General features: G+C 26.4%; 2 protein-coding genes across 2 annotated transcripts; one reads left to right on the top strand and one right to left on the bottom strand.

Moving 5' to 3' along the window:
• Positions 1-95: 95 nt before the first annotated feature.
• LOC113365448 lies at positions 96-659 on the bottom strand. The gene is made up of 3 exons (XM_026607006.1): positions 415-659; positions 226-349; positions 96-163 (listed from the first exon to the last, which is right to left on the bottom strand). Coding segments are annotated over exons 1-3 (321 nt in total). The 5' UTR covers positions 611-659; the 3' UTR covers positions 96-162.
• A 614-nt stretch (positions 660-1,273) lies between these two features.
• On the top strand, positions 1,274-9,480 carry LOC113365447 (protein bicaudal D-like). The gene is given in 13 exon segments (XM_026607005.1): positions 1,274-1,553; positions 1,556-1,603; positions 1,606-1,640; positions 3,315-3,455; positions 4,101-4,325; positions 4,543-4,801; positions 5,096-5,280; positions 6,085-6,267; positions 7,518-7,691; positions 7,793-8,000; positions 8,074-8,307; positions 8,445-8,690; positions 8,870-9,480. Coding segments are annotated over 13 exon segments (2,346 nt in total). The 5' UTR covers positions 1,274-1,432; the 3' UTR covers positions 9,157-9,480.
• Positions 9,481-12,587: the final 3,107 nt, after the last annotated feature.

Here is a 12,587-nt window from a genome sequence, read left to right as displayed (position 1 = left end):
AAAAAATACAAAATTCAAATAAAATTTATTTAAACTATTTATGGTAAACAAAAATACGTCAGATAGCAAAAATTAACTAATCGTACTTTGAACAACGCTGAGCCCATGGCATGCCATTAATTGAATACAATGATGAACAGTTCTTGCATGTACCTAAAATAATCTAAAAGCAAAAACATTAAGAATTTAGGTACATTTAGGTAATACAAAATCATAAATAATTACCAATCTGTTGAAGATGCCCTTTCTACCAATATTGGCAAATACTGCTCAAAATAAAACAATTCTAGTTTCGGTACCAGATTTTGCAAAAACTCTTCATCCCTATATACTGTAACACAACAGCTTCCTAAAATGATAATTTGTTCAATTGCAAGCAATATATTCAATATGTAATAATAAAATAGAACATACCTGCAGGTGACCAAATAAATAAATCACACTCATACATACCGCACACATACAATGATATTTGGCACTGAGTGTAATAAGAATGTCCAGTGCATAACTTTAAATTGCCATTGATGTGTTGAAGGTATGGTACATTTACTATTCCATCCTCACTTACAATTGGTTTACTGTTGCAAGAAATTGGACACTTTACCTCCATTAATTTCTTCGCGAAATAACCATCAACCAGTTCTTAAAATTATATTTATCCTGACTGTAAATATAATACATATTAATAATTATAAACAAATTAAAATTTTGAATTTCATTATTCTTACCTCTGTTATTGTAAATAAATAGAAGATCTATGAAGAGCAAATGTAAGATACTACAACAAATTTCTACTAACCTAAAAATGCACGTGTTAGACCAAACAAATGTTTGCTAGAGCAATTGAAACTCTCAAATGAGTCATGTGATGATCATTCGCCATATTTGTTGGGCAACAAGTTGCACTGAAAATCCGCTAGAGGAGAGCTTGCCCGTTCCCTATTGTACACATTTGCGTTCTTTTATGTTCGTTCGTGTTCGTTCATTAAGGTGCGTCCACACAACGAACGAACATGATGAATAATATGCGCAGATTAAAAATTTCTAACAAAAGTGACCCACGCGCATGTCAAAATCCATGTTCGTTCGTGCTCGTTCGCTAGTGTGGTGCACCTTTAGGTGAGGCGCACCCGGCGCACCCATATACTCTTCTTTTATCTATGGTTTAATCTATGGCTTCACTACGCGACTGTCAATTGCTATTGCTATCCATTCGCTGTCGTTTCTATGGCACTTCCCAACCACCCATGATTTTTCACTGTTCACTGTTAGGTGTGTGGAGTGTCATTGTAGTGTGTAAGTGTAGTATTTATATGGAATTTGATGGTATGAAATGACTTACATGATGACTGCCTTGAAAAATCTGTGACTTACAATTAATAAAAATGGTAACAGATATAAATTGGAAATTATAGCATAAAAATAAGTCAAAATGACTAGTGTTAACGAACAACTGGTTAATAATTTGCGAGTTGAAATCGAAAGGTTGACTCGCGAGTTAGACCAAGCAAGTAGCGAAAAAGTACAATCTGCTCAATACGGACTGTTTTTTATAGAGAAAAAAGTTCATTGCAAAATAAATGTGAGGAATTAGAGACCTTGTACGAAACACCAGGCATGAACTCGAAATTGCACAAGAGGTCTGTAATAAATGAATATTTTAACCACACAGGATGAAATTATTTTATATATATTTTATATATATATATATATATATATATATATATATAAACCTTAATTTGTTAAAAATGTAAATTAATACACATTTAGTAATTCTAATAATTACAGTCTCTATATAATCTGGACACATGACAATTATTACTTTGCACTATCTCTCATTTAATTAGTTTTTGCATGTTGCTTTTACATGTTGATCTAACTTGTGAATAATCTGAATTATTTTATGAAAGTGACACAATTTATATAAGCAGTGCAAGTAATATGTTTTTGTAATAATTTATTTGCAAATTACTTAAGTATATGGTTTAAATCTTACCTATAACTTCATGTAAATTTGAAGAGAAGTTTGTGCAAATTTATGCTCAATTGTTCATAATTTATATTACAAACTCGTAAAATTTATATATTGGCTTCCTTTTTTATTAATGAATTATAAATGCACTTCATATTTTTTATAATTGAAATGATTATATCTCATCACAAGCCAATCATTATTACATCATGGTAATTCTATATGCAAAATTTGTCATTTAATTTATTTTAGTCACATTTTGCTTTTACTTGAATTCTGTACTTAATTAGTGAGTATAAACAGTGAATTTACAATGTTCCGTGGAACTAATATAATTTATTGAAGCACTAGTACAGTGAGATTTATTTAGTTAGCAATTCATTACTGTATAAACCTTACTTACAATAATACCATATTGCAAATATTTAAGAAATTCATAATTAAAGACAATTTATTTTCATTTGCAGTTAACTAACTTTTCAAAAATGAATTGGTATTGAATAACATAAATATTTTTAAAAAGTTTGTAAAAACCGCCAATCTATTTTTTAAATAATATAAGATTTAAGTTTAAACATCATTATGGGTACTTTCAATAAGAATTGATGGGATTAATTGACATTAATTAGAAATAGATGTAGGTACTTTGTAAAATTAAAAATTGGTTGATGTTAATTTATGATCTCTATGTCGTTCAATTGCTTCAATTTAAATATCAGTAAATCTTGAAACTTCATATTAACATTTAATTTTTCTAATATGGTATCATATATAAAGATGATTTATGAAGCAATATTTGAAGAGAATTGAGCGGTGAAAAAAGTAATAGTCATAATGTACAAACCGATGTGGTAATTGGTATTTTTGGTAATGCTATTTGCAATGTAAATTCTATCTTTCGTGAATGTAAATATTAGCTTATCTGTTTTTTCAACTACAAGAATATTTTAAAATGTTTGATATTTTAAACTATTAATTTTTTAAACATGATTGTTTAATTATGACTAATGTTTTGAAATATTTGTACTAGTTTAGCTATGTTAATGACAATTAACATAGTTCTATATATAATATATATATATATATATATATATATATATATATATATATATATATATATATATACATACATATACATACATATATATTTATATTTACATATATATATATATATATATATATATATATATATGTATATGTATATAAAATGTAAGGAAAGATCATAATTAATTTTTGGTTCACTACCAAAAATATGAAAAATTACAATTACACTTAATTAGTTTCATTGATTTTTATCAATGCTTAAGAATGCTTGATTTGTTTATTTATTTGTAAATTTTAGGCTCTTACTAAATATCACACATCACAAAAAGAAACCAATAAATCAGGCATCGAACAGGAAGATGCTTTGCTCAACGAAACAGCAGCTCTGGAAACAAGTCTTAATCTTCAAATATTGGAATTGGAAAATGAGACTAAACAGGTGATACAAAAATGATATTTTTTTCAAAATATATTACATATTATCTATATCTATGCATACAAGAAACATACCAAATTTAAATAATAATGCCATTAAATTAATTATTCTTCTCTAAATTGCAAAGAGGTTATTGAATTGGTGACTTTGATTTGAAATACAAGGAATTAAAAAAAAAAACCTGTAAATTGTATTTTCTTTAATATTAAATAGTATATGAAGAAGTATGTTTACATTAACATACAGTAGAACCTCAAATAACCGGACTAATTGTTGTCGATAGGCATCTGGATAATCGAAAATTCGGATAATCCGATGTATGAAGAATAGTGATGTGTATTTATCAAAAATAACAAATACATACATAGATATCAACGAAATTCAGTGTTTAACATTTCCTTATGTTATTTTATGTTTAATATACGATTTGTTTCCAAATAGCTATTTTTTCAAATTGTCACTTTTTGTCATCTATTTTATAGTCAATTATGACAGTTTTTTAAATCTTGTGCAACTCTTGTGAATTCTTGAAAACTTGTAGATTATGAATTAAATATTTCCAGTTGCTGAATAAAATTTTAATATGTTTTGTGCTCTCTAAAATTAAATTTATTATGATTGTTTTACATGTTTATTTCTTTCCTGCAGTTAAGGCATGAATTGGACCGAGTGGTTGCCGAAAGGGATCGGATGCTACAAGAGAATTGTGATATTGGTAAGGATAAAGCTGAAAGGGAAAATGAGAGGGCCAAATTAAAAAGTGAATTGCGAGATATGAAATATAGAGAAACACGCATGCTGGCTGATTATTCTGAGCTTGAAGAAGAGAACATTAGTTTGCAGAAGCAAGTATCTATGTTAAAATCATCACAGGTCAGTCTACTTTATTATATTATTTTTTTCTTTTATCTATTTATATATATATATATATATATATATATATATATTTAGGTTTTGTAGGTTCACATTAATGTACAAAAAATGATATTTAAATTATTAATGCTATTATTTGCCTTAAACTTGATGTTTTGTCCTAATTGACCATCAAATTTTAATAGTAATATTTTATTTACAAAAAATATTTTGTCAGGTTGAATTTGAAGGGACTAAGCATGAAATAAGACGTCTTCAGGAAAATGAAGAATTTTTGAATTCACAAGTTGAAGATTTAGGACATTTGAAGAAAATAGCTGAAAAACAAATGGAAGAAGCTTTGCAAGCTTTACAGGCTGAACGTGAAGCAAAATATGCATTGAAGAAAGAATTAGACCAACATCTCAACAGAGAGAGCATGTACAATATAAGCAATTTAGCTTATAGTATCAGAGGTACGTTAGTTAATGCTTGTAGTTAATATAAATTTGTTGAATTATTTATCTAAATTTTACATCAAAACATTTATATAAATTTTTCTTAGAAGGGTTAAATGGTCAAAGAGTATGTATGTATATTTGTGAAGATAATGTTTATTTTGGAACAGTTTCAGTATTCCAACTTTGATACCATAATATTTTAATTTCTGGGTAGAAAAATGCATGTTTTATATGCCATGCTTAAAATGCTAAACAGCATTCAATCTCAGTTATAATTTAGTATTTATTGCCTAGTTGAGTGCATTTTATTAATGTAAGGTATATCAGAAGATCAGCAGATGGTGAGTGATGGAGAGGACGATATGCCTGTTTTGAAACGCATCGAAGCTGATTTATCGGGATCTGGTGATGATCTTGCTTCTCCTGGTGGAAAACAAGTGGATTTGTTCTCAGAAATTCATTTGAATGAATTAAAGAAACTTGAAAAGCAATTAGAACTTGTGGAAACCGAAAAGGTAATTTTTTTTTTTAGTTATGTGTCAACTGGTGGTAGTAATGAATTGGTGAACATTTGTAAAAACGAAATAACAAATAAGACACTGAGTTACATTTTTTTATATAAGTGTAATAGTGTAAAATTTTAATTTATGCTGATATGAGACAAACTATGGTCTGAAATATTTGTAACTATAACAATAACAATTACCTTGAAGTTGCAGATATAGAATTCCTTAGTTTGATATTTCTTAATTCTTACAATTATATTTATATATTTAGAAAACAAATTAAAAGCTAAAATTAACATGATTTTGAATTTAATGTATTTTAGCCTTTATTGTGTTACTTTTAGGTTTTTTGAATTTATTAGTTATTATTAGTTCCATAAAACTATAAAGTATTTTACCATTTTACAAACCAGTGTCAATATTTGACCTTTTGATGGAACTTCAAAACACATTAGTAAATTTTCTTTGAAAGGAGGGCTTTCAAAATCAACCAATTATGAAAATTTTAAATTTGTAGTTTTACAATTAATCTTAATTTTAGAAAACTTAGACATACATACCATATACACGAAACCTTGAATAAACTAATTGATTCTTTTAAAAATATCTTAAATTATTCGGCGGGATTTAAGCGCCTGAACTGCATACGTTTTTTGTTACTTCTCATTTTTGTTGTTGTTTTTGTAATTTTCTAATAATTGATACATCCAAGTTGGATTTGTAATTTGCGAAGATTGTAGCAAACTGCTCACAAATTTATATTTCTGTATTATAATGTAAAATTGATTGTCATTCATGTATTTTTTTTAATAGATTTCATTGACTGGCAATCTTAGAGAATCACAAAAAATTGTAGAAAGGTGCCAAGGTGACTTACAAGGATTTATGGCAAAAGTTTTACAATTAGCTGCTCAAGTGGATTCCTTAAGTCATTTGCGACATAAAACGGAAAAGGCTGTAGAAAATACTAATAAGGTATTTTTTAATAAAAAATGTGTTAATCATTTCTACTTTGCTATAGTAGTAGTAACTTATAATATAAAAATATATCTGATTGTTTCAGCTTGGATCATTATATTACACCTAAGTCTGTTTTTACACGGTCTTTTTGTACTCGGTTTTGATATAACACGGTTTGAAAATTGAATATTTTTAATTTTTTTACACGATTTTATTCCATTTAGCACGATTTGAAATTTTATGTACTTAAATTTTTTTTGTCAAATTTAATTTTTGCGAAGTATGTTCATATCACAAAAAAGTATTTATGAAAGAAAAAAGTCCGAAACCATCGATAGTATCGATAGTTTGTGAACACTAGCTTAAAGATTTAAGTGAACTCCCCTTTAGCGCGTAACAAACAATTTTTACTGGTAAAGCATATGTGAATAGCACTAATTTAATTCTTGTTCTTAAAAATTCTTGTTTTTCACCAATTTTAATAGGTTTTAGAGATTAAGAACAAATCACCCATTTTTGTATAAGATAAATGTCTTTTTTTATACATTTTTTTTTTACACGGATTCTTCTGGAACCAATCTCCGTGTAAAAACAGACTTAGGTGTATTTATATTTCTTAGTTGAATTTAAACATTATTACTAAGTCATATAATATATATACACATTACTTAAAACAATTGCATATTATCTTTTTTTTAAATTATATAGTATAGTATATATATATATATATATATATATATATATATATATATATATATAATATATAATATATATACACATTACTTAAAACAATTGCATATTATCTTTTTTTTTAAATTATATAGTATAGTATATATATATATATATATATATATATATATATATATATATGTATGTATGTATATATATATATATATATATAATTGTTCATTTATAATTATTTAATATAAAAATACATGCTTTGGATATAAATTAAAAATTATATATAATTTGATAAAAATAAGTATAATTTGAATATAAATAAAAGATAAAGAATTATATATAACATGAAGAATTATCATAAAAGTGGTCATTAAATAAAAAAAATAAGGAATAATTTTATGATATCTATATTATATCAAATTCTATATTATTTTTAATAGTTAAATTTATAATTTTTGTGTCTACTAATTTTAGGGTGCTAGTATTTATAATAATATGATGGTATTATTAAAACTATTTATTATAAATATATTTTTTAATAAATGTTTTTTATAATTTCATAATTTTTATAAATTTATAATTTCTTTTGTGTCTACTAATTTTAGGGTGCTATTGCTGAGAAATTGTCAATAGCAGTCAACCAGTACCAGCAATTCTTTAAGCTGTCAGCTCAGGAAATAGATGAACTTAAAAACAATTTTAAAGATTTAGAAAATGACCTGCATTGCAGCGATGCAATGGTTTTACTCAGGACAGAAATAACCAATCTTAAAAACAAGGTAAATATTCGTTTTATCAATATTGAATTCAATAATTGTAATAATTCAATTATATTGCTATTCCAAATGATGTTGCAAATATTACATTTATATTTCTGCAGTTGCTGGATGTTGAACAACACAGTTCAGATTTAGAATCTGATATACGACTATTAGGTAAACTTGCTGGTGAAGCCGGAAGTTCTTTGGAAACTGCCCAAAATGACTTACTTGCCGTTTCTGATGAATTAGCACAGCTGTATTATCATGTTTGTACAGTTAATGGTGAAACGCCTAACAGAATAGTATTGGATCATGAAAAAGCGCCTGGTACATGTCTGTTTAATTTGTTTTTATCCATTATCTTAATTTAGCGATTTATTAAGAGTATTTCATATTGCAGCTTCTGAAGATAATGCTGAATTGAATGTCAGTAGGATTGAATTGTTGCGTAGCCAACTCAAGACATACATTCCTGGTAATGATTTAGAATACTTATCCGATGCGACAGATCTGTCTAAACATATTTCTATAATCTTGGATCAGATGAAACATTTAAGGAATTCAGTTGAAAGCACAATTGAAATGTCTAAAATCAAAGGAGTTCGGGCCAATGCTTCTGATGGTTTGTCAAGTTGTTTTAAAATATTTTTAAGATTAAATTATGCATTAAATGCATTTTTGTTAAAACTGTATGTGCAGTTAAATTGTGGTGTTTTGTTAGGTGACATATTTTTATCTAAAAAATTCTATTATTTTCAGCAAATAATGAAGATAATAAAGAAGCAGAAGTTGTGGAACTTCAAGAACAAATAATAAAACTTAAATCATTACTGTCAACAAAACGGGAACAAATAGCAACCTTGAGAACAGTATTGAAATCAAATAAAAATACTGCTGAAGTATTGTTAACCAATTTGAAATCTAAATATGAGAATGAGAAGACGATTGTTTCTGAAACAATGATGAAGCTCAGGAATGAGTTGCGAGTTCTGAAAGAGGATGCAGCAACATTTTCAAGTAAATTATTTAATTTAACAATATTTTCAAGTAAAATGAATTAACTTAAACACTCTTCTCTTTGAAAAGAGATTAGTGATTATGTCATTACTTATTTCAGGAAATTGTGAAAATCATTGCTTTTAAAATATTAAAGTTGTGATCTAATTAGGTATTGATTGATGTCTTTTAATGTTTAGGTTTGAGAGCAATGTTTGGTGCACGCTGTGAAGAATATGTGACCACCGTTGACGAATTACAGCGACAACTGACAGCTGCAGAAGAAGAAAAAAAGACTCTCAACCAATTATTACGACTAGCTGTTCAACAAAAACTCATGGTCAATCAAAGGTTAGAAGAGTTAGAAATGGATAGAGAATTACGAAATGCTCGTAGACATAATAATGCTTCTAATGTCGGCGGACGCGGAGCCAAAACCTCATTTCCTAGAGCAGGTCGCAGTCATTCTGGCAGGGAATTTTTTTAGCCAAGACATGAGCCTGTGCGATGCGTAATAGCTCTAGTCAATACATTATGGAAGCTATGAAATGTACATATTAACAGCTTACATAGTTTGATTCATAAATTTGTTGTGGTGAGTTTCTGGTAGGTAATGACAACTTATTCATAAATTCATAATTTTTGATTTTACTGTAGTAATACATATAAATTACTAACACCTGCTTCTTTTATATATTTGCAAACTATCTTGCTTTTACTTGGTTTCAATGCTGCAAATACGGCTTTTTGTTTTATTATACCATACATATAAAAATTTATATAATGCAGTTTTTATGGTATTAGTTTTTCTAAGGAAATGAACAATCTTGCATCTAAATTTGAAAGATGATTTGCATGTATAATTGATCTGACATTTATACATATATTTATTTGTCCTTCATTTATTATATCCTTTATTAGCTAAAAATTGCCAATTTTTTATGATTATTTAATTTGAATTGTCATTACTACTAAATCTTTTAAATGCCAATAGCCCTGAAATTTATTGAAAAAAAAAATAGGTAGCTTTATTATCTAATGGAATATTCAAAAACGATAAATACCTTTCTAGAAAAATTGGTTGTGCCTCGATATTTAATTATTATATTCTAATGTAATTTTAACATAAACCACAACAGTTTGGGATTTTAAATTAATTTTAATAATTTAAATTGCTGTTTTAGTATTATTGAGGTACAATTAAAATATTCTAATATTAACTAATCATTATCTTTTTTAATTTTAAGTAGGACTCACTTAACAACTGCAACTACTATTTTGAAAAATCTGTTATTTTATTAGCTGTTATGTTTGAACAAATTTGTGTCTACAAGTTGTTATTAAATTAGAATGCTAAGTATACAGCTACTCACAAATTTTAATGATTGTGAATCTATTCTAATATAAATCTGGATACTTCTAAATATCTGAGAAAAAATCGTTCAGTTTTGATCAGATGGATCTAAATTATACATTGAATAGATCTAAATTATTCCTGTATTCGAGAATACAATTCACAGTTGAATATTTTTTTAAATTGAAGTCAGTATTATCATTTATCCCTATCAGTATTTTCATATTTTATGAAATGCACTTGAACAGTTTCTTCTCAAAATCTATGTGATTAATATCCCGTCCTTTTCAAAACAATGCAATTTTCTGTTCAAATTTGTTTATGATTTTGACTGAAGTTGCTAGTGTTCGACTGGGCTATTATATACAGGCTATGTGTCAAAAATCTAAGCAGGCTGTTTCAAATAAGAATGAATATTTCCCTATAAATCTGTAAATTTAACAGAATCTGATGGCAGCCTTTTTACATTGTTTATTTAAGACTTAATTCTTTTCTCATAAGTAATATTAGTAAGATTCTTGCTTTATGTCCTATTCTGAAATATATATATATATATATATATATATATATATATATATATAAATGAATGATATGTATGGGGTTGTGAATTTGCTAATTTATAAGTTTATGAAAATTTAATAAATTACAAATTGACAGTTTCTGTTCACGCATGGGCAATAGTAGGGTTTTAACCAAACTGCCTCTGTGTTCAATCATGCAACTATATTTTTACTTTATAGCTTGCAAGGGTTTGGAGAAAATTTTCTATTCATGCATTTTTTTATGATCAATTTAATGGTATTAGACATAATTTTGTGTAATGAAAGAATTACTTTCTTAATTTTACCAATGTTTGCTTGGGCTCTTTTAGTTGTATTTGGATGTTTATGGAATTACCATCAAGAGAGTAAAATAAGTTAAAATAGATGTATTAATTGAAATTTGATCGGCAGCTCTTGAAGAGGCTTTTAAGAAATAAGAAATATATGTAATATATAAAAGTCATTTACTTATTCTAAGTTTAGCTCATTGTGAAAACAAAACGTTCCATTTTCAAACTGTCCAAGTTTTTTCATGAAAAGTCTAAGATATCTTGATGACAATAATGTTGGGCAAGCCTAATATTTTTACAACTTTTATTCCACATTATTGTCAAAATAAAATATCGATGGATTTTAATTTTATCAGGGTGTACGAAATGTTCTTTCCGAGCCACTTGAAAATGGAACAACCGTCCCTTTATAGATTTAAATAAAATATCTAACAAAATTTCAGAAAATTCTATGTTATTAATATTCTTCAGTATTCTTTGTGACTTCAAGAATCGATCATGTGCGCAAATATAATATATATGTATATATATATATATATATATATATATATACACACACACACACATACATACATACATACATACATGAGAAGATTCTTGTTTTAGACACTTTAAAATTTTTTTTGTTACATCATGTTGGAACTTTATTCATAGATCAATGTAAAGTAAAAAAGACATTTGCGATTAGAACATAATAATTATACAGCATTAAATACTAGTTTTTAATGTATTTAGATAGTAAGCGTTATAAATTATAAACTCATTTAATTCACCTTTGTCCAATCAGGTGCTGTCGAAACTTGTGTTATATGTGTGCAATTATAATTTTTAGTGTAATTATATTTCTGAATACTTCAAAGAATGGTTGAGGATCTAGTTTTATAGCAAATTTTATTAATATTAATAACTGCTTCATAAATTATATTAGTGTTATTATATAATAATGTACTTAATTATTTTTAAGTTTAGCCAGACTTAATGTATTATGGAGATCGTAAACTTATCTTAATGCTATTGAGAATATGTTCAATGTAGTGCTACATTATTATGACTTTTTTATATCTAGAAAATGTAGAGAGCCAGGAGATTTAACTTATTTGGTTATTAATCGCTGTGATAGCATCATAGCAAAATGTATATGAATGTTTTCATCGCAATATAAATTAATACTATTGAGTTTAACTCAAATTAATTGATTCATATGCTATGTCTTTTATATGCAAGTCTGTGTTACAATTGAAAATTTTAAAATTTATATATTTGTATTGGTGTTATAAAAATAATGTTTACTGAAATTTTTCTATAGATGGATTGCACTAATCGAAAAAGGCATTTTGAAGAAGATGCAACTTTTTAGTGCGATCATTATTATTATTTAAAATCTTGAATTATATATTTAATGTAATATTTTATTTAATATAGGTTTGAAATATATTATTTATGATAATATTTGTTATTTTTATCAGGCTAATAGCTGTTGAATTTTGTTTTTAAGTACACGTTTCCAATATTCAATTTTATGTTCAGTAATTGTAATTTGAAGAAATATTGAATGATGTTATATTTTTCCTACATCAGTTGTTTTGAAAATTGACGAATTTTCTTGTTTTGATGTTTTACAATAGCTATTTTATTAAAATTATGGATAAACAATTGCGATTAAAATATCAGATAGTGTGCAAAACACTTAATTATATATATATATATATATATATATATATATATATATACA

This window comes from Ctenocephalides felis, unplaced genomic scaffold (genome assembly GCF_003426905.1).
Source record: "Ctenocephalides felis isolate EL2017-DRISC unplaced genomic scaffold, ASM342690v1 CF-g0.4_SCAFFOLD_01010, whole genome shotgun sequence".
Classification (NCBI taxonomy): domain Eukaryota; kingdom Metazoa; phylum Arthropoda; class Insecta; order Siphonaptera; family Pulicidae; genus Ctenocephalides; species Ctenocephalides felis.
Note: the sequence above shows the minus strand (reverse complement) of the source record. Positions and strands in the feature narration are given on the sequence as shown.

What these genes read in the sequence shown, in the direction of transcription:
- LOC113365448 (XM_026607006.1), bottom strand. Translation starts at nt 610, where the DNA reads ATGGAGGTAAAGTGTCCAATTTCTTGCAACAGTAAACCAATTGTAAGT. An exon ending in ATTTATTTGGTCACCTGCAG is followed by an intron (nt 350 to 414) that starts GTATGTTCTATT and finishes TTATCATTTTAG; the next exon opens with GAAGCTGTTGTGTTACAGTA.